General features: G+C 42.0%; 1 protein-coding gene across 4 annotated transcripts in view; it reads right to left on the bottom strand.

Moving 5' to 3' along the window:
- CGNL1 (cingulin like 1) overlaps positions 1 to 16013 on the bottom strand; it is a 101947-nt gene extending 85934 nt beyond the window's left edge. For all 4 annotated transcript variants that reach the window (XM_060150709.1, XM_060150720.1, XM_060150727.1 and 1 more), the window contains exons 1-6: positions 14407 to 16013; positions 13522 to 13616; positions 11496 to 11601; positions 8826 to 8927; positions 8145 to 8293; positions 6048 to 6183 (exon numbers count right to left, since the gene is read on the bottom strand). In XM_060150709.1, the coding sequence (XP_060006692.1) occupies positions 6048 to 6183; positions 8145 to 8293; positions 8826 to 8927; positions 11496 to 11601; positions 13522 to 13616; positions 14407 to 15990 (2172 nt within the window). In that variant the 5' untranslated portion in view covers positions 15991 to 16013. The remainder of the gene's footprint in view (positions 1 to 6047; positions 6184 to 8144; positions 8294 to 8825; positions 8928 to 11495; positions 11602 to 13521; positions 13617 to 14406) is intronic.
- Between the last annotated feature and the right edge of the window lie 6256 nt (positions 16014 to 22269).

Below are 22269 nucleotides of genomic sequence, written 5' to 3'. Positions count from 1 at the left end.
TACTAGCAGCAGCCAGTGGCTGTCCTGACAGCAGGGGCACCAAAAGACACAGACCAGAATGTCCCGAGTAGCAGCTCATCTACCCACAGAAAGTTTCACTTCACACACCACCTACTCACAGGTATTCCATGTCAAAATGAGAAAACAAAACTGATCTAGACTCTCTTTTGCATAAAAGCTTCCCAGAAGTTCTACAGAGTCCCTATCTCTGGCCCACACTCATTGAAAGGAAAAGTAAAGGTCTTTTATCAAAACTATAGCTGCCAAAGAATTATTTTTTTCCCCAGAAGGATGGCCTAAAAAGTGTAACACAGTTGATGAGAAACATGATTTTTTCTGTTGCTTCTTTAGTAAAATGTGTATAATGTTCAGTAACATCACAACACAATAAGCTTATAATTATTCTAGAGATGTCATTTCTGAGCACAGCCTATCCCCAGACCAATAGGATTTTAAAACCAGAATAGTTTACTGATCTAAGTACTTGTATCTTGGTAAATGTCAGGGATAAAACACCACGAGATTCTGTTGGCCCATCTGTCAACACTACAGGCTCCCATCAAAGACAATCTTTGGTAATTAGAAAAACCCACCATCATGAGGCTTAGAGAGATGTCGCATGTTTACCCATCACTCCAAGAACAGAGGGAAACGTATTTATGGACAAAGAAGTGACTGAAAACTTGACCTATAATTATTTTTGTATATTGAGTTAAAAAAGAAATTCGGAACCATCAGTTGTTTAACTAAGAAATAACAGTCATCCTATTCGTGTTCAATTATTTGGCTTCTCCTAAAAACACAGGATATTTTCTACTATTTCTTCCTTTTTTCCTTCCTTCTTTCTTTTTTTTTTAATGATTTTATTCTCTCTTAATGTTACTTTACTGACTCCATATAGGGGCCCAATGTTATTGAACAGAATGTGAAGTATTAAAAGATATTTCATGAGAAATCTTATGCATTATGCAGGCCTCACAAAATTTAGGGCCTTCAAGCTTTTGCAAACATTAAAAAGCAGAAGTGTTTAATGTTCATTGTGTTTAAGAGTCTGTTCTAAGCCAAGTGCCATGGAAAACTTGGCTACAACTATAATCTGTTATCAGATTCCCCCAGGCCACTTTTTATTAAGATATGAAGAATAAACTGAAAGTGACGAGGAGATGGGGTTTATTTTATTAGTGATATAGAAACCACAGATCGTTTTTTAAATGTTGCTGACACGTCAAAGCAAACTGATAAAAAGAGTGAGGACAATTTTCCAGAGGGAGAGAAACCCACTTTGGCATAGAGAAGCTAATTGTGTCCTAACTTTTCTTGCCAAAAGGCAGCAATAGATGATATAGCTTCCATTACAGGAAAGAGGCAAATAACCAGAAAACCGGCAACACCAGGAACATTTTTAAGAAAAGATGTACGCTGTTTCCCTTTCCTGAGTCTCTCATTATTAGCCTCTGCCTGAAAACACATCACCAAAGCTGAAGCTCATATCCCAGTTACCACTATAAGTCAAAAAGCTAGTTATGTTCAGTTAATATATGCTCACTATACTGTGTTCAAAGAGGCAAAGAAGCTACAGTTCATTTCAGAATTATTCCCTTTTTTTTTTAGTGGTGGCATTTTAAAAATAATTTATCTTTTTTTTTTTCTTTTCTCCTTTGGCCACACTGCACAGCATGTGGGATCTTAGTTCCCCGACTAGGGATCGAACCTGTGCCCCTTGCATTGGAAGCACAGAGTCTTAACCTCTGGACTACCAGGGAAGTCCCTAAAATTAATTTAAATATTGAAATTTATTTATTCATTTGCTCTGTTGCCTGGCACTATGCTAGGCATGAAATGTGGGAAGAAGCAAAGATGATATGCTCTTCAATGAGCTGGCTAGTAAAAGAAATAGCAAATCAGAGCAAGCTCAAATGCACTAAAACAGAGAATCTAAAAGGACAGAAAATACCTGGGGAAAGGACAACTAACAATTTTAGGTTTTAGTTACCAGGAAAATTCAGAACTTAAGAGACTTCCTGATAGTTAAGATAATATCTTTCCCTTTTAGAATCAGTGAGGTGTCCACACAAGGAATCATAGACTATGGGAAAGTCTTACCTTCTATTTAAATGTTTCTGAAGTTACTTTTTTTTTTTTTTTCCGGTACGTGGGCCTCTCACTGTTGTGGCCTCTCCCGTTGCGGAGCACAGGCTCCGGACGCACAGGCTCAGCGGCCATGGCTCACGGGCCCAGCCGCTCCGCGGCATGTGGGATCCTCCCGGACCGGGGCACGAACCCGTGTCCCCCGCATCGGCAGGCAGACTCTCAACCACTGCACCACCAGGGAAGCCCTGAAGCTACATTTTTATCAAAAGTCATAACCTGTTCAGTGACATTTCTCTCCTTAGGAAATTTTTCTAAAGAAGTAAAAGGATACATATAAAAAATTCAACATATTTTCTCATAATTTTAAAAAAAAAGAAACAACTTAAATATTGGAGGATGGTTAAGCATATTGTGGGGTATCTTCTTAAAAATGAAATATGAAGACTATAAAGTATCATAAAGAAAAATATTTCTGACATATTAACTTTTAAAAGCAGGTATCAAAACTGTAGACACGCTATATTTGTTCCTACATTTTAGATGAAATCTGTCAATGAATAGGGAAACAAATAAAAATGTAGGAAAAAAGGGCTTCCCTGGTGGCGCAGTGGTTGAGAGTCCGCCTGCCGATGCAGGGGACACGGGTTCGTGCCCTGGTCCGGGAAGATCCCACATGCCACGGAGCGGCTGGACCCATGAGCCATGGCCGCTGAGCCTGCGCATCCAGGACCTGTGCTCCGCAACAGGAGAGGCCACGGCAGTGAGCGGCCCGCGTACCGCAAAAAAAAAAAAGAAAAAAAAAAATGTAGGAAAAAAACATTTGTTAAGGTATTAGGAAAATATGTGCATTTCCGCCCCCCCCAATTTTTTTTAAAATCTTTATTGAATTTGTTACAATATTGCTTCTGTTTTATGTTCTGGTTTTTTGCCCGAAAGGCATGGGGGATCTTAGCTCCCCGACCAGGGATCGAACCTGCACCCCCTGCTTTGGAAGGTGAAGTCTTAACCACTGGACCACCAGGGAAGCCGCTCACCCCCCATTTTAAAATTTCATCTTATGTGATTTTCTTAACACTTCAGTGATAGATACACGTATCTTCAAAGCCCCATCCTAATGTACCTTGTCTTGGTAACCCTGAGCCCTGAGAAGAAGACAGAGCCAGGAGAAGCAGAAGATTACCACAACTGCAGTGGTTTTTAAGGAATCTTTGGATGAAAAGAAATACCAGGTGGTAAGGAGCAGGCCTGAGGCTTTCTCAGGAGAAAGTGGTCTCAACAGAGACAAAGAGATAGTCACATGGGAGGGGAGAGAAAATGACCCCCTCCTGCCCACATGAAAATGAATTCATGAGAAGGCCTCTGCCCTGCGGCCACAAACGCTCCACTCTCCTCTCCACTCCTGCCAAGTCCAGGGGAAGAGAGATGCTAAATCCTAAAGATCAGGAACAACAATGCCTCCAGGGCAAGGACTTCAAAAGTAAACATGGAAGAGGGTGAGAAAAAACAATGATTAGGGGTAAGACAGGAATAAGGACACAGACCTACTAGAGAATGGACTTGAGGATATGGGGAGGGGGAAGGGTAAGCTGTGACAAAGCGCGAGAGAGGCATGGACATATATACACTACCAAATGTAAGGTAGATAGCTAGTGGGAAGCAGCCACATAGCACAGGGAGATCAGGTCAGTGCTCTGTGACCACCTAGAGGGGTGGGATAGGGAGGGTGGGAGGGAGGAAGACGCAAGAGAGAAGAGATATGGGAACATATGTATATGTATAACTGATTCACTTTGTTATAAAGCAGAAAACTAACACACCACTGTAAAGCAATTATACCCCAAGAAAGATGTAAAAATAAAATAAATAAAATTAAATAAAATTAAAAACAATGGACAGCTGAGACAGAGGAAGCTACAAGGAATTACGAGACAGCAGCTTTTAACCCCAAGAAAAGGACCAAGATGAGATCCAAGCCCTTAGGGGAAAAGCAGTAGAGAGTGAAAGTTAAATACTAACAAGTTACCTTTATTTTCTCATGGGTTTTGTGTTTGTTTGTTCTGGCTTTGTTCTAAATTGTGTATCATTTACTTGTTGGGCTGTTCCTACAAACCAAAGCTTTTATAAGCTAGCTAAACTGAACTAAACTTCAAAACTAAGCCAAAGACACAGGTGATGCTAAAGTTATAGCAAAGATTCACTTTGTTATACAGCAGAAACTAACACAACATTGTAAAGCAATTATACTCCAATAAAGATGTTAAGAAAAAAAAGCTATAGCAAATATCAAAATATCTACACAGCACAGCTCTTCTTCTGATCCTCAATTAGATTCATTCCCCAGAAAAAAATGTAGACGTTCAAAACCTATTCTTACTCTCTAATCATTTCACACATGTGTATCTAACACCTCAACAGGATGGTAATCTAATTCAGAGAAGAGATAATAATTGTCTCTGAAAAAAACCGTAATAATTAACAAATGGAAGCAGAAGAAGGAATCAACCTTATTCACTGGCTCACAGATTGATAATATCAATAGGGGATAGACTGATATGGGCAGAAGCCAGATTGGCGGCCTGTGTATAGAGCAAGTAGATTCATTCATTTACTCACTCACTCACTCATTCAAAATGCATCCATCCAGCTGTCCACCAAATATTTCCTGAGCACTATATGTCCTAGCCACTGGAATAACTGCTGAGGATATAGTGCTAAGCCAACCATCACCAACTCTGCCCTCTTGGAACTTACAGTCTTATGGGGGGTTTAAACAAATAAAAACTTAACCTGTGATAAGTGGTGTGTGGGCATTAATATAATACTAATGTCTTTTAAATGTTTTTTCATAATAGCATTACTTACAAAGTATCTTTGCTCAAAATTTAATTGGTGTTTAGATCTAAACTCAAATTTACTAGAAACACAGGGGAGGGTGGATCAAGTTAATGGACATCATAAGGAAACAATCAGAAAATCCAGAATGGGGAGCACTTGTCTGGGCTCTTCAGAAGTGGGATGGGAGGGCTTCCCTGGTGGTGCAATGGTTGAGAGTCCGCCTGCCAACGCAGGGGACACAGGTTCGTGCCCCAGTCCGGGAAGATCCCACATACCGCGGAGCGGCTGGGCCCATGAGCCATGGCCGCTGAGCCTGCGCGTCTGGAGCCTGTGCTCCGCAACGGGAGAGGCCACCGCAGTGAGAGGCCCGCGTACCGCAAAAACAAACAAACAAACAAACAAAAAAACAGAAGTGGGATGGGAGAAAAAGAGCAAGGAGTAGGGGATGCAGGGACAACAGAGGCTATACCAAGAAAAGTGAACTCTGAGAGAGAGAATAATGAAAGCAGTGTGGGCTTCCTGACTGGATTCTGGCTTGGGGGAAAAACAACTAGCAAATACTCTTGAGGGACAGCTGGCAAATGATGAATAAAGACCATATATTGTATATAATACAACACAGGAATTAACTTTGCAGATGTGATAATAGTATTGTGGTTATAAGAAAATTCCCTAATTATTCAAATGCATGCTGAAAAATTTAGGGGTGAGACGTGGTTTTATCTATAAATTACTCTGAAATGGTTCAGCAAAGATGAATAGACATAAAGCAACGATACTCCAATGAAAATTAACTTTAAAAAAAAGATGAATAGATAGATGAATGAAAAAAAAGAAAAATGAATGGATGGGGAAAAGAAAAAAGTGAAGTAAATAGGGCAACATGTTGATAACTGTTGGATTTGGACTGGGACTCTACGGCAGTTAACACATTATTCTATTTTTCTGTACAGCTGAAAATTTTCCTAAGACAAACTATTGCATATGATGCTCTCACAGAAGGGAACACAGGGACAGGGAGAACAAACACACAACAGAGTATGGCTCCCAGTTCCCCCACCCATCCCATACTGTCCAGGCAGACGGGGCCTCTCTTGTCACCTGACCCCAGCCCCGCTTACCTCAATCAGAGCCCCCTTCTCCCTGTCCTCGGATTGTTTAGCACTGTCCAATTCATCATGCATTTCTGAGAGCTGGTCCTGGAGATCCCTGATCTCAGTCTGGTGCTGTTCTCGTTCCATCTTCACCTGGAACAGCCTGGCAGGAAAGGAAGCCCATGAGAGAGTTTCTCCTGGCCTCTGCTTATTTTCATCCAGTCTGCTTTCAGAGCTTCAGTTCATCAAGCAGAGTCACCTAAATCCCCAAGGAGCCTCCCATTTTCTGTTCTGCACTGAACAGAAAATCACAAACCAGAAAGGCACCGGTAAGAACTCATGTCTACAGTCTAATTTGCCCAACAAGAAGACAAGTGAGAACTCAAACCAATGTAATGGGAAAGGTTATACAGTGACATTTCCTCCCCAGAAGGAGATCACGGGGTACTAGAATTTGGACATAGAAGATAAGGAATCAGGAAAAAGAGCACAACTTTTATGATAAATGTTTTCATTAAAGCCACCCCACTCCCTACCAGCCTACTCCACCCCATCCCCAGTACTCTAGACCAGAAGAGTTAGCAAATTATGGCCCATGAGCCAATCTGGCCCACTGCCTGCTTTTGTAAATAAAGTTTTACTGGAACACAGCCATGCTCATTCATTTATGTATTGTATATGGTCATTTGCACAATACAATGGTAGAATTGAACAGTTCCAACAAAGACCATATGGCCCATAAACCCTAAAGCATTTACTATCTGACAGAAAAAGTTTGCCAACCTCTGCTCTAAATGGAACTCACAACTATTCTACCTTTTATTTTGTAAAGTCTTTACTACACTCTAAATTTTGATTTTTTTCTTACCAACCTCTTTTCTGAAATTAACCTCTAAGAATGTTTCAAAAGCAAACACTACACCATAAAAATGGCAAAGGTAATCAAATGCTTTTATGATATAATGTCCTGTTTTTCTTGAATTTCCCTCTAGATTTCACTCCTGCTTAACCTCTCACTTAAGGCTTCTGTCATGAAGCCAGTGGGCTTCATGGCACCATCCATTTTCACACCTTCGTTTCAAATCCTCTTGTCACAGATTTTAACACAACATGACGGCAGGGCCATCTTGGGCTTGTCTTTCCTTCTCTGAAGACCCAAAAGAAGTATATAAGCACTGGTCACAAAATTGGTCAGCACTGGGCTTCCCTGGTGGCGCAGTGGTTGGGAGTCCGCCTGCCGATGCAGGGGACCTGGGTTCGTGCCCCGGTCTGGGAGGATCCCGCGTGCCGCGGAGCGGCTGGGCCCGTGAGCCATGGCCGCTGAGCCTGCGCATCCGGAGCCTGTGCTCCGCAACGGGAGAGGCCGTAGCAGTGAGAGGCCCACGTACCGCCAAAAAAAAAAAAAAAATTGGTCAGCACCATCCAGGACAAAATTCAGAACGTGGGAGACTGTGGAGGTCATGTGACACATGCTTTTTAGAGGCTGGGCCCAGGCTCTTTGAGATCTGTCCTTAGATATCACCACTCAGCATTCCTTGCTTCTCACTTGACTGCTCTGAGATCTACTCTAACGGCTGAAACTTTACAAATATCCTTTGAGGTACACAAAGAATTTTTAAATTATTAAATTCATTCTGCTTACCAGTCTACACGTCACCAGTTTTATAATTTTATAAGAATAAGAGGGAGAAAAGGAAGGGTCAGCAGCCCTATAAAGATTTGTAAGGTTAGGCAGAATTAAACGGACAGAAAGGATATGGCTTGGGCTTCCCTGGTGGCGCAGTGCTTAAGAATCCACCTGCCAATGCAGGGGACACGGGTTCGAGCCCTGGTCCAGCAAGATCACACACGCCTCGGAGCAAATAAGCCCATGCACCATAACTACTGAGCCTGAGCTCTAGAGCCTGCGAGCCTCAACTACTGAAGCCCGCGCACCTAGAGCCTGTGCTCCACAACAAGAGAAGCCACCGCAATGAGAAGCCCGCACGCCGCAACTAGAGAAAGCCCGCGCGCAGCAATGAAGACCCAATCCAGCCAAAAATTAATTAATTAATTAAAAAAAAAGTGTCTGGCTCCATTGGTGCAGGAAACCAGGAAGGGCACAGGCTCTGGGCCAGAACTTACTCCTCCAGGTGTCTCCGGAGCTCCCCTTCACTTCCCTCCAGCCGCCGCTGCAGCTCGGCATTCTCTTCTACCTTGCTTTCATGTTGACTTTGGAGTGCTTCTAAGTTTGCTTTCACTCTGTCTCTCTCTTCTTTGATGTTCTGCTGATTCTAATAAGAACATGTGATGTTAAAGTACCTCCACCGTACATTAATGTCATCCCACGGAAGCCTCCTTCTAATCTCTGATGGACTCCATGTCTCTGCACTTAGATTATTAAACAACTTGATAGAACTATGTAATAAAGGCATGGGAGTTCGCAACTAGAAAGAACACTAAACACTTAATGAATTGTAATACTTCTAAAAGAGAAACACAAACACAGCCAAATCACATTCTGCTCTTTCTATTACTTAGTCCAGATGTTTTATATACATTTAGTTTCCAATATGCCTGTCTGAATCCAACAGCATTTCTATTACTCTGTCAAAGCCAACATTCTCTATGTCCTTTGTTTACTTAAAAAAAAAGTTCTTTGGGCAGCAGGAACTAAATATACAGGAATTTGCTCAGCGATGGGAAGAATGTTTCTTTTGGGGAAAAAATTTGTTTTCACTTCACTTGGGCAACCCAAGGTACTTAAAATATTCTTTATCAATCAAGACGGAACAGAATAAAACAGCATCAAGATAAATCAGATACCTTGACTTCTAGTTGAAGCTGTCTCTGAAGTTCAGCCACTTCTGTGGTCAACTTGTTTTTCTGTTCCAAGAGATCTTTGACTTCAGATGAAGAATTAGAAGCCTACAATTAATTGCAAAAATATCCTAAGTTAAGTGTTCAAGATGCTTTATTTTTTTCTTGCATGAACATTAACAACAGGATGACACTCTCAAAAGGATTCGGCTAAAATCCTACAGCAAAGTGGTTAGAAAACTCCAACTAAAAGGGAGGGGAAAAGGTAAAGCAGAAATCAAAACCAGAAAAGGCAGTGTCTTGGCTCTCATGCACCTGAATCCAGGTGTGAGTCACGCATGAACTTAGAAGGAGGTACTTCCTCATCTACTCCTATGAAGAAGACCAGAAACCAACCGTCAACAGAAACACAGCACTTCCAATTTTCTTAGGCAAAATGAGAACAATCTATCTTAGAAATGTAAATCTAACCCAAGGAGGGAAATTGTAGATTGTTCTTTGCCAAACAAAAACTGCCTGCTTCGTGGCTTTCCAATGTGGTCTTAGCCCATTAAGGGAGAGGGTTCTCTTGCACGAAATCATTTAACTGACACCAAAATATAAAACTCCAAAACCTTTACCAGCAAATAATCAGATTCATAAAGTGAGAGAGAAGGGGAGTGGAAAAATGTGGGCAATTAAGCAGTCACGGCACTGTGATCACAGCCACAAGTCTTAAGAACCTAAGTTCATCGTCTCATTATCTCTGGCTTGATTAAGAAGCAGCAGCTGCTTAACTGGTCTCCCGTCCTCTAATCTTACCTCTCTCCAAAAACTACAAAGAAATGAATTTTTATAAATACGACACTCCTCATTGCTGTTTAAAGTCTATCAAGGGAAGCCTATCACCTTGGGCCTGAAATGAAAATTGACATGATCTACAAGGTCCTGCCTACCTGGTGCGTGGTCCCCATATCCTAGCTCTCTTCTCCAGCTACACTAAATTACCTCTAGTCTCCTAAATACGGGAAGCACACACCTCTTCATATTTTATGTTTTTTGTTCTGTTCCCTCTACCTAGAACGCCCTGCTTCCCCTCTCTGGGAGAATTCTATGATCTTTTGAGACATCGTTAGTGTTATCGACTCCAGAAGGGCTACCCCAACTTCCCCAGTTTAGGCTGGATACCCTAGTATGGAACCGCAATGACAATATTAACATCAAGACCAAAGGATGCATTCTCCAGGAGAATATGCAGGTTAATGCAAAGCAACAGCAATGGTGATGATTTGGATTTAAGACCTTTAGCAAAAAAATCCTAACCCAATTTAAAAAACTGTGTAGAGTTCCTGAAACCTGCCTATAAGCAAGGTGTATAATTTAAAGGTTCTCCAGTGGGAACTATGTGTGTGTGCATACATAAAAATATTTTATATATTTATAATATCAATACATAATATATAATAAAATACATCTCTATAAAAAGATATCTAATAAAATATGTTGATATATTTTAAATATTATTTCTACGGATAAATTGAAAAATGTTTTTATTTGATGCCAGAGCAGGAGTCATGGGTTAACTGAGTGCAAGGGGAATACGGAACAGTAGAGAAAAAAGGGTAGTTGATGCCTATAAATATCCTTTATTCATACGTTTCCAAAGTTAAAAAAGAAGATATAGACCAACTCCCTGTTACCTGCCTCTGGGTATCTTCTTTCCTTCCAGTGCAGAATTCCCCCCAAAAGGGAAAAGGAAAGATGCCCAAGCAAGAAATGCGGCATTCAAGGTGGCATAGAATTGAGAGACAAGATTTTAGTCGTCCCTCTTAAATGCTGCTTCCTTTCATGGCACAAGGTATGTCTACCATATAGTACACGTTCATCAAATAGGGGATGAGTCCTCCTTTAAAAAAAAATCTCCAAGTCCTAACTAAAATTCAGTACAATAAATGAAACAGGCAGTTTTTTTAAAAAGAATTTAGCCCCACTCCACTCCTTCCTTTCCCTTCGGCCCATGCTGGTCAGCCCACCAGTCTCTCTTCCGTATTCTCTAGTTTGATTCTCTTATTTCTTATTCTCTGAAGTTTGAGAACCTGGGTCCAAGCCCGTTCATACTTTTCAAACCTGCCTACGATAGCACTAGGGTTCTCCATCCCATGCTTCATTTCATTCGTCCTATTCTTCTTTTCCCTTTCTAAATTTTACTACCTATTGTTTCATCCTGTTATATTCTATAGATTTTTTAAAAATAAAATTTCTTAAAAACTTTCTAAAAAATAATAATAATAAAGAAGGGCTTCCCTGGTGGCGCAGTAGTCGAGAGTCCGCCTGCCGATGCAGGGGACGCGGGTTCGTGCCCCGGTCCGGGGGGATCCCACATGCCGCAGGGCGGCTGCGCCCGTGGGCCGTGGCCGCTGGGCCTGCGCGTCCGGAGCCTGGGCTCCGCAGTGGGAGAGGCCACAGTAGTGAGAGGCCCGCGTACCGCAAAAAGAAAAAAAAAAAAAAAAACTTTCTAGAAAAAAGGCCGGGTGCAAATTAGCAATATTTAAAACATGCTGTTCCACCTTCGGTACTGCTTACTACTCAGGAGACTTCCCACTAACTACTGTAACCAAAAGTACAGACTGAAGAAAGCCATTTGTTTGCCAGGTTCCATGTGAAATGCCTGCTACAAAATACAACGCTTCGCCTTACTTGATTATTTCCTTGTGTGCTCCCTGCTGCTCGAGACTTCAAAGTCTGGATCTTCTCAAAGACCAGGTTGACCTTCCTCTTAGTAGCATCATCATTATCGGTGCTTCTGGAAAAAAACACAATGAGGGCACACCCGTTGGCCTCAGACTCTTTTATGTGCCACGACACACAAGCAGCAAGCCCTTTAAGAAGATAAATCACAAGAGGCGTGAATTAATTAAGGCTGCAGACACAACCAATGTGAGGAGAGCAGGATAGATGGTGTATTTTTCTCCAAATTGTTCAATGTTACCACCCGATTTGGGAGAGGGGTTCCCATTTCCAAACATGTGAAAGAGACACAAGCACATTCTACATAAGCTTGGAGATAACATCCAATAAAAATTTAGTCATTTGTTGCTTGCCTGATTCAAATGACATATATTCACTCCAACAAGGAATCTCTCCTGTATGTGTGTCACACTAGGAATGATCCACCGTGATCTTAACTTGTTTTAGCCTTTGTTTAAAAAAATAATCCCCCAAGCCAAGGTTGTTAACACAGCTGCCCTTTGTCTAGACTTTCATAGGTAACGGCCAGATAAAGTTCTATTAAGGACTACCTTCCATCACACATACCTGGCACTTAGAGAAAAAAAAATTTTTTTAAACGGAGGGGGATCTCTCCCCTTATTTTCTTTCTTTTTTTTAAAATTTATTTTATTTATTTATTTATTTTTGGCTGCGTTGGATCTTTGCTGCTGCGCACGGGCTTTCTCTAGCTGCAGTGAGCGGGGGCTCCTCTTCGTTTTGGAGCGCCGGCTTCTCATTGCGGTGGCTTCTCTTGTTGCGAAGCACGGGCTCTTAGGCGCACGGGCTTCAGTAGTTGTGGCACATGGGCTCAGTAGTTGTGGCTCACGGGCTCTAGAGCGCAGGCTCAGTAGTTGTGGCGCTCGGGCTTAGTTGCTCCACAGCATGTGGGATCTTCCCGGACCAGGACTCGAACCCGTGTCCCCTGCATTGGCAGGAGGATTCTTAACCACTGGCACCACCAGGAAGCGCAGGGAAAAAAATTTTTAAGTTTCCTTAAAAAGATGCCTCCCGCTAAAGTCTGTCCCACCAGTCTCTCAATAAATCATGGGCCAAAAAAATAAAAGAATGTAGAGAAAGAATTTTAAATGTTAGAAGTTCTCCTACCTTAATCTTTTCATGGTAAAACCCTTCACAGAAAGACACTAATAAAAGTTCTTAGCTAGAAGAATCTCTTTACTTTTTCTTTTTTCAGAAGAGCCCCTATCTTATATTTTGAATGATTCTGTCAGCTCTATATTACTGACAGAAAATTGTAAGGCACAATATAAAACTGTGAAGTGTTCTGATACCAATGAGTATTTGCCAAGTGACTTTCAGTCATGTCAGACTATAAAGCTTTTCTTCTTTTTAATCATATCTGATGAGAGAACTGAAACAGAAACTTCAAATTCCTGGCCTAGAATTCCAGCTCAGTTGGTATCTAAGTAAGGACTGAGAACCAGATTATTCAAACTCATCCCCCCAGATAAGTAAGTGGAAAGCACTGCTTTTAAATGACTCATACATGCTTTAAAAATAATGGAAGCAGGGGCTCCTGGCCAACGTCAACTCTGGGGAGGGGAGGAGGTGTTTTTATTTGTAACTTCTAATAAGGGACGACTGATTACCCCTGTGTGCATACAAACTCAAGGCGACAACACTGAGTTTAAAACTGAATAGTAGACACTCCTCCTACCTTTGAATTTGTTTCTGAAACAGTAAACAATCATTTTTAAAACATATTCATTTTTAACTTTTAAAGTAGGATGTTCTTCCCCACACTTCCTTCCCCTGCTCTTCACCCTCCTCCACCCAAGACTTAAATGCTGTTATGACAACTCCAGCCATGGAGTCTGCACCCCGAAATGGCTCACACAGGGCAGGAAGGGAGGGTAAAACACAAGGTCTCAGAAAAGAAAATTAAGACGCCCACCAGGAAGGACAATACTTTGTTCCTTGAAGGAAAATCACTAACCCTTCTTTGAGGTAATTGTAAAGTATCTGCTTGGCCGTCTCCTCATTGGTTTGCTGAGTGAGTTCTTGCTGGCCTTTTAACAGATCCGGTGTGGCCTGGAACACAATGTTTGTTATTAGATCACAGGATGCTGCTTCCAAGAAGAAGGCAAAACCCCACAGCAGAAGCTTCCAAACACATTCCTGCCTCCCAGAAAGGATTCCTCGGGTAAGGATGCTCATTACAACTGGTTCCACCACTTAGTAGCTTGGGCAAGTTACTTAACTTTTTCTCACCTCAATTTTCTCACCTGTAAATAGAAGTTAATAGTACCTACCTTCATAAGGTTGGTGCGATCCTATAATACATAACAGAGTGCCTGGCACTTACCAACCTTAGTATCATTTTTATCATTACCATTATTTTTTTACTGTTACTACCAAAACACTAACTGGACCACATAAATAAATTCCATCACTTCAGGATAAACCTAAATTAGGATTAACCTAATTTCTCAGGACAGAGATTAATCCAGTCACTCAATGTCATGAGGAAAATTAATACATCTAAATAAACGTAAGTACGGAGCCTCTTGCTTTGGAAACAAATTCTGCATACTTTCAGATTTTACACATACACGAAAAGAAAAATCGAGCCTCTCTATAGTGTTTGACAAGTTACTTTACAAACAAGAATACAACAGGAATCTAGTGGTACTTCAATTTACTTAGAAAACCAAGCGATTAGCAGCAGGTCATAACCTACTGCTAGGGGGAAAACTCTAAAAAAATATTACTGATTCAAGATGGTGCAATTACTGACTCAGGATGGAAGATATGTATTCCTCCAGCCAGGATGTATTGATAGACCACTGAGAAGGAACAAAAAGACTCCCACCAGTATTACCTGAGTATTTGAGGTGGAAGTAAATGTCTTCACAGAAATCCTCTTGGTACCTGAGTCCGGGGAAGTTGCTAGCGCCCGATTCTGTAACATCAGCGTAGCGGTGGCTGTTTTGATTTCCTCCCCCTTCTTAGTCTGTGCCGGGAGGGAGGATGTGCGCCCAGTCGGACTTTCCTGACCCCCTTTGTTTTCTGGAACTTTCCCATCTTTGTTCTGCGGGGGCGGCCTGGGCTGGGCTCCCTGCAGCCTGGCGAAGGCGCGCCCTCCGCCCTGCCTCCCCCCGTGCTCCTGCGCCTGTGCCCTCTGCGGGCACACCTGCGACGGCCGCAGCAGGTGTTCGCTGGACTTGCCCAGGTTTCTGCTGAATTCGGTCAGGTACTCCGAGTTCCCTTGGAGACCGAAAGGAAATGCACTATCCACGCTTCGGGACCTTTTCCTGTCTTCTGGGTTGATCCTGTTTCGCTTCCCAGACCTGCCTCTTCTCTGCAGCCCAGGTTTTTGGTCAAATTTTTCAATTAACTGATCCACGCCAGGAATCGACCCCGTATCAATATCCCGTCCAGTTCCGGGCAAGAAGGGGATATACCTTCTGTTCTCATGACGATTGACATTGTCGGCATGGATGGCACATTCTTGGTCATCGAGTAAAAATCTGTACAAAGAGTTGGCCGAAGTGGGAGTTGTGGACGATGAGGATGACCTCCGGGACCGGGCTCCGTCCAGCACGGGCCCGGCTGAGTCCTGGCGCCGGAAGGGAAGCACGTCGGGCCTGGTTTTCTTGGCTTCCGGGTGCGTGTGCGCGCTGTGGGTGGGTAGGGGCCTCCCGCTAGGGGCAAGGGCCTCCTCCGCCAGCCCCTCCTTGCTGCAGCTCTGAACATTCACGCACACCGAGGTCTGCTTCTTGGGGTCATCGATGACCACGGAGCTGCACAGTCGAATGGCCGTCACACTGGATCTGGCCGGGTCTTCCGAGGGGGGTCTGGGCGGCTGGGAATGGCTAGGTTTGGACGAGCAAGTCCAAGCCTTCTTATTGTTGGCCCCTTCTTCTGCGAAAGCTTTTAGCCAATTACTCGCAGGAGGCTGGTGATTTTGTAAGTTCAACTCGTTCTTTTCGGGATCATAGGACTGTAAAAGCTCTGGATGCCTCTGGAAGTTCAGCACGGGGGACGGCTTCATCGCTTCCCCTGTGTGATCTAGAACGCCATTCTTGCCCTCGAAGAGAGAGGGCTGTTTCAGGTTTCTTCCTGGGCCAGGTGGGGCATATGGGTTTTCGGGCAGCTGCAGTTCTTCTGCACTGTTCTCCTCGAGCACAGATCCATTGCTGGAATGGAGAGGCAGGTTACTTGTCACTGGAGACGGAAATGATGGCCCATTTTCAGAAAAAGACGTGCCTGCCAGACACCGCTCTGTGTTATTGAGGACTATGTAGGGGTGGCCATCGATCCCCTGGACCCGAATACTGACACCGTAGGAGCCTGCCTTAGCGGGCTGGGAATTCCTTGATTTTTTGGTTTCGTCACTTGCGAGTCTCAGATGTACACCGTATTCCTGCTGCACGTGTTGATATTCACCGAAATACAGCTCCATGGCTCCCCGTTGTTCACTACCAGGGAAAATTGGGGTAAAAAGAGGACATTAAGTTAAAATTATATCTGTTTCAATGAAGATTATGAGGGTAGACTTCAAAGTTCAGGGAAAACCAAACACTTTAAAGAGCAAGGACACTTCAGAACCAAATGCTCGTCCAAACAGGCCTTTCTGGATGCCTGTGGGCCCACGTGACCGTGGTGCTTGTCAACACTGAGCTTGAACCCTGGCCTTAGGGTAGATGACTGGCCAAATGACCTGATGCCTTTGGTAGAGCTTAATTATTCTGTTTCTAGCTGACGGGCTGTGCTGGTTGCCATGTTTTCTCCTTAGTTCATTTCCTCACACTTTATGCTATTTATTTTTAACCAATAGGATGTTCCAGTATACCAGCATTTGAGAACAAGGTACTTTTCCAAGAAACTAATTAAGAGCTAAGGCGTTCTGATGCTCACCATTTTTCTTTTTTTCTAAACTGTTAATTTTCTTGTCAAAACCCTTTCAAGCTTCTTTATGCACAACACTGCTTTGAAATCTTTATCATTATTTATTTGGCTACGGTGTTTAAAACATTTTTACTTTAAGGAAGCAGTTGTTTGTGAGACTGACAATGAGAGTAAGTGATTAAAAATAGTTTTCAATTTTTTTTTTAACCAAAAACTTCAAGTTGGGACTTCCCTGGTGGCGCAGTGGTTAAGAATCCACCTGCCAAGGCAGGGGACACGGGTTCGATCCCTGGTCAGGGAAGATCCCACATGCCGTGGAGTAACTAAGCCCGGGCACCACAACTACTGAGCCTGTGCTCTAGAGCCCGCGAGCCACAACTACTGAGCCCACCCGCCACAACTACTGAAGCCCGCACGCCTAGAGCCCGTGCTCCGCAACAAAAGAAGCCACCGCAGTGAGAAGCACATGCACCGCAATGAACAGTAGCCCATGCTCACCGCAACTAGAGAAAGCCGCGCTGCAACTAAGACTCAACACAGACAAAAATAAATAATTTTTTTTAAATTGAAAAAAAAATCATAAAAAAAAAAAACAGTTCAAGTAACATAAGGACCTGAAAATTTTTATGAAAAACCTGAAGACTCGGGGCTGTTTATTTTGTGATGGGTCCTAATACCAAGAATCACTGCCTTCACCCGTTCTGGTGTGTGGCCACCCTGTCAGAGATTGCATACATATCACCAAGCAGGCTGTCCAGGCCACCCCACACCCCGAGGTTCTCTCAGCAGAAATTCACTTCTGTCACTGTGAAAAGCTCCAATAGCCACAGAGGTGCAGGAAGAACAGAAACAACTGGTCACAGAAAACAGCTGTCTCATTTCTTTCACTCTTAGCAGACTTCTTGAGTTTCCCTTCTATTCTGGAGTCAATCTGGTAGCGTATTTTCCAAGAAAATCATCTATTTGATCCACATTTTCAGATTTATTTGCACAGAATTTTGCAACGTACACATCATTTCATCTCCTCTATTTCTATTTCTCATTATCTAGTTTTATCTGTGCTTTCTTCACCTATTTCTTGGTTATGCAGGTAAAATATGTCTACATATGTTTTTAAATTGTTGTTCCCCTAAAGAACTAGCTCTTAGATTTATCTTTTTTTTAAATTTTCTAATTTATTGAGGTCTAGTTTGATTATTTCCTTCTGCTTCCCTTTATTCTGTTTCCAATTTCTTTTTTTTGAATTTTTGAATTTTTAAAAGAATTTTTATACACCAGTTTCTTATTAGTTATCTATTTTATACATATTAGTGTATATATGTCAATCCCAATCTCCCAGTTCATCCCACCACCCCCTACACACACTTTCCCCCTTGGTGTCCATACGTTTTTTTCTACATCTGTGTCTCTATTTCTGCCTTGCAAACCGGTTACATCCATACCTTTTTCTAGATTCCACATATATGCGTTAATATACTATATTTGTTTTTCTCTTTCTGACTTACTTCACTTGGTATGACAGTCTGTAGGTCCATCCATGTCATGTTTCCAATTTCTTGCATGCTTCATTTGTTTATTTTCATTCTTTTATTACAGTCCATAAATTGTGATATGTGACTCTCAGTTAGGAATTGCGTTAGTTCCTAACAAACAGACCCAAAATAGCAATTTAAGAGTTAGGGTATTTTTCCCCCAGAGATAGGAAGTCCAGAGCTGGAATGGATGCCAGGATATTTTTGAGGAACACCTCTTTTATCTTTCTACTCATCTACTTTTAGCATGTAATAGACACCTTATGATTACAAGATAGCTGATCCAGCATCACATATACCACATGGGGCAACCTTCTTTTTAAGGAGCTTTCTTGGAAGCCCCACCCACCAATAATCCCTTGCATCTTATTGGTGAGAACTTAATCTTATGGCCGCCCCCACCTACAAGAAAGGGTTGGGAAATAACGGGTTTTTTTGAGCTGGTCATTGACACTCAAAATCAATGTTCTGTTTGTAAAAAGAGAGAAGAGAATGGACATTGGGAAGGCAGCCAGTAGTTTCCACCACAGAAATGTTTCTATTATTATTTTCTAGATCGTTTCAATATGTGGTTTTGATTTCTTTGACTCAAGAGTTGTTTTTGAGAAAGTTTTTGCATATCCGGTATGTTTGCTATGCTGTTTTGGCTTGGAGGGTCTTTATTTCTGTATGTTGTTAATTTCTATTTGCATTGTATTATGCTCAGAAAATGAAGTCACAGGAATTCCCTGGCGGTCCAGTGGTTAGGACTCTGCACTTTCACTGCTGAGGGCATGGGTTCAATCCCTGGTCAGGGAACTAAGATCCCGCAAGCTGCGTGGTGCGGCCCAAAAAAAAGAGAGAGAAAGAAAGAAATGAAGTCACTGTTATTTCTTTCTTTTTCAATGTATTGAGGTTTCTGTTGTGGGCAAATATACAGATAATTTTTGTCCATGTTTAATGGGTGCTGGATGTAGTTTCTGCTTTAAGGGATGGCATTCAAAATACATCCATTAATATGCCCTTACCGATTATTTAGTTCAGTTATAGCACATCCTCACTTATTTTGTCTAATTTGTCTTGGGCCTTCCTGGATACATTCATCTCCTACTACTAGCTTGGTGCTATCAGTTTGCTTGGTGACTATTCTTTTAAATGTAAATCATGTTAGACATCATCACCTCCCATTTTACAGATAGGAACAACTCGGAGAGATAGTCATCTGCAATATTCATCATCTCACGGATTCCAGTGACTGATTTCATCATGTCTACTTTCACTTGCATCAGCATTATACTAACATTTTAAAATAATTTAACTTTTAATCAGAATAAAACAAGATAAGGTGAAAACCTGTACTCTCCAGCTTCCCATCCCCAATCCTGATCACATGCCTCAGAGGAAACCAACTGCAAATTGCAGCTGTTTCTTCTAGTACTTACCTCCATGCTGCTGAGTGATATGCCGAGCTGCAATTTATCATTTTTACCTGTGGTACATGACGCACACATACATATGAATTTCTCATTCTGCTAGCTTCCCAAGAATAAAATCAAGAGCCAGCTGTGTTTACATTATTGTGAATATATAAATACTGTTCACTGAAGTGCTAGACTGTAGACTCTGGCCATCTTTCCTCTCTTCCATAACTTTAACTTTTCTAGAGGCAGTAACTGCTATTTTTAGCTTGTCTTGCTTTCTATATACCTACCCTTAAATCTCTTCATCAGCTATACGACATCTGTTAGACGCTTACCAGTATTTATTTCCAGATGATCAAAATATCAGGTAATCTGGTGGTCTTTTCCCGTGGTGACCTCCCTTGCAAACTTCCACCCTCCAGCCCTATATTAGGGTCTGGTTGCTGTCTTCCCTTTGTGCTATATTGTTTCCCCAAGTTTGGTGTCTTCCTCTTTCTTAATATACCCAATTGGTCTGAGGGAACACGGGTCCAATAACTTTTAAAGAAAAGGTCCGAGGGAGAAAAATTTTGAGTCCTTGTATTTTGAAAAATGTCTTCATTCTACGCTTACTTTTGAATGATAGTCTAGCTGTATTTAGCATCCAGGTTAGAAGTAACTTTCCCTCAGAATTTAAAGTATTACTCTGTTATCTTCTAACTTCCAGGGATGCTATTAAGAATTCTGGTGCTATTATGATATCCTGTCCTCTGTGTACGCCCTGTTTATTTTTCTCTGAAAGTTTTTAGGACCTTTTCCTTGTCCTTGGTGTTCTGAAATTTCACGATGACATTTCCCAGTGAGGATTTTATTAAATTGGCCACTTTTATAAAACATGAGCACTTAATATATTCCTTCAATTTGGAAATTCCCTTTAGTTCTATGAAATGTCCTTGCATTACTTCTGTGATAATGTTTAGAAAACCATTTTATTTTGTTCTTGGTGTTTGCATCTAACATATTAGTAATGTTGAATCTTCTAGACTGAATTTCAATTTTTCATATTTCTCTTCTCATCTACTACCTCAACTCCATTGTTTTTGTTCTAATTTTTGAGAGATACTTGAATTTTAAAAATTTGAGGATGTATTTAATTTTTAATTTCTACTTCTCCTTTATTCTTCTCTAATTGTTTTTCTTTTTAAGTTCTATTTTGGACATGAAAACAGCTTCTCTATCTGAGGATATTATACTATAACTTTTTTTCAGAAAAATGCAATTTCTCTGCTGTCCGCAACATCTCCATCTTCCGCAAGGTTTCTCTTTTCTGGTTTGTTTGGGTCCCTGTCTTTCATGTTGAAAACCTTCCTAATATGACTTGGATCTTTGGCTGCCTGATCCTATTTAAGAGGGAAGTAGTAAAAGCAGATTGGAGGCTCTGTATCTATGGAAAGGAGTTATTAGCTGGTAAGCTTCAAGTTATGTGGGGCGAAGAGTGCCAAGCTTTCCACTGAGGGACCCGCACATTTCAGTGTCTGGGAGCATTCTTCTCTAGAGCTGTTTGATTTCCCAAGAAAAGAATCCTCCAATCCACTACTGAGGCTGCTGTGGGGCTGGCTGCTGGTCTACGGGACGGGGCAGGGGAAGAGAAGGGAGGTCGCAACTCAAATTCAGTCCATGTTTTCAGTCACCCACACCTGCTTCCAACATCATTCCAGTTCCGTTTCCCCAGAGAAGAGAACTCCAGTCTGCTGCTGGGTGGGGAGAGGGCAGGGGCAGGTAGGTGTCCAGATATCCAGGGCACAGAGGAGACGCTGGAGGTCTAACTACTCCAGTTCTCAAGGCACCTAAATAATTCCCTAGAAGTTGGCCCCTCACCCTGACTTCCACAGTAACTGATGCCTTCCCACTTCTGAGCTGCTCAGCAGCTCTGCAGGAAAATCACGTCACTTGTATACTGCAAGCACCTCAGGTTGAAGCATCTCTCACCCCGCTTATTACCACTACATCTGCTTCAGCGCTCTCCTCCGCTAAGTCTCCACTGCCGTTCTTTGTCTTTGGAGATTTAATTTTTATTCCTCTACTGTCTTCTGAGTGGGATTTTTGAAAAGGAGATACCTAGTTTCTCTAGTTGGACAAGACTAATAATATTTATAAAACACTTCAATCCTAGAATAAGAACAGCAAACGTGCCTTAGACGAAACAACATATAAAGGCCTTCAAGACCACAACGTCCGGGTGTGTCTTGATCCCTCGTTTGCAAGCAGCACTGGCATGTTTTATTCTGCATCTCTAGCAGAGTCCGTACGCATTAAAATTTATAACAAATATCTTTTTTTTTGCGGTACGCGGGCCTCTCACTGCTGTGGCCTCTCCCGTTGCGGAGCACAGGCTCCGGACGCGCAGGCTCAACGGCCATGGCTCACGGGGCCCAGCCGCTCCGCGGCATGTGGGATCTTCCCGGACTGGGGCGCGAACCCATCTCCCCTGCATCGGCAGGCGGACTCTCAACCACTGCGCCACCAGGGAAGCCCATAAATATCATTTTTAACAGAAGAGCTTCTGTACAAATTTATTCACTGTGATGCTTTTTTTTAAATGATATTTAGTAAATGAGGTCATTTTACTCACCCATAATCTCTTACACTGACGCTGACTTTTCTATGAAAATATTTCTCCTAATATTTATTAATAAAATTCTTCTCTAGGGTTTTATAGTCCTTTTCATTAGTTGCTGCTACTACAGTCAACACTAATTACATTTCAATCATTCAGTAAGGCCACCTTGGTTTATTACATTCTTAGCTCCCTGTTTGCAAATTAATCCACATATGTGAATTTCATGAAATGTCCACAGTTTACATTTCCTTGACAACGAACCTCAATCCAGTATTTTCACGGAATGACATTTCTCAGCTGAG

Source organism: Lagenorhynchus albirostris, chromosome 1 (genome assembly GCF_949774975.1).
Source record: "Lagenorhynchus albirostris chromosome 1, mLagAlb1.1, whole genome shotgun sequence".
Taxonomy (NCBI): Eukaryota; Metazoa; Chordata; class Mammalia; order Artiodactyla; family Delphinidae; genus Lagenorhynchus; species Lagenorhynchus albirostris.
The sequence above is the reverse complement of the archived record's forward strand: the minus strand, read 5'-3'. Positions and strand labels throughout refer to the sequence as shown.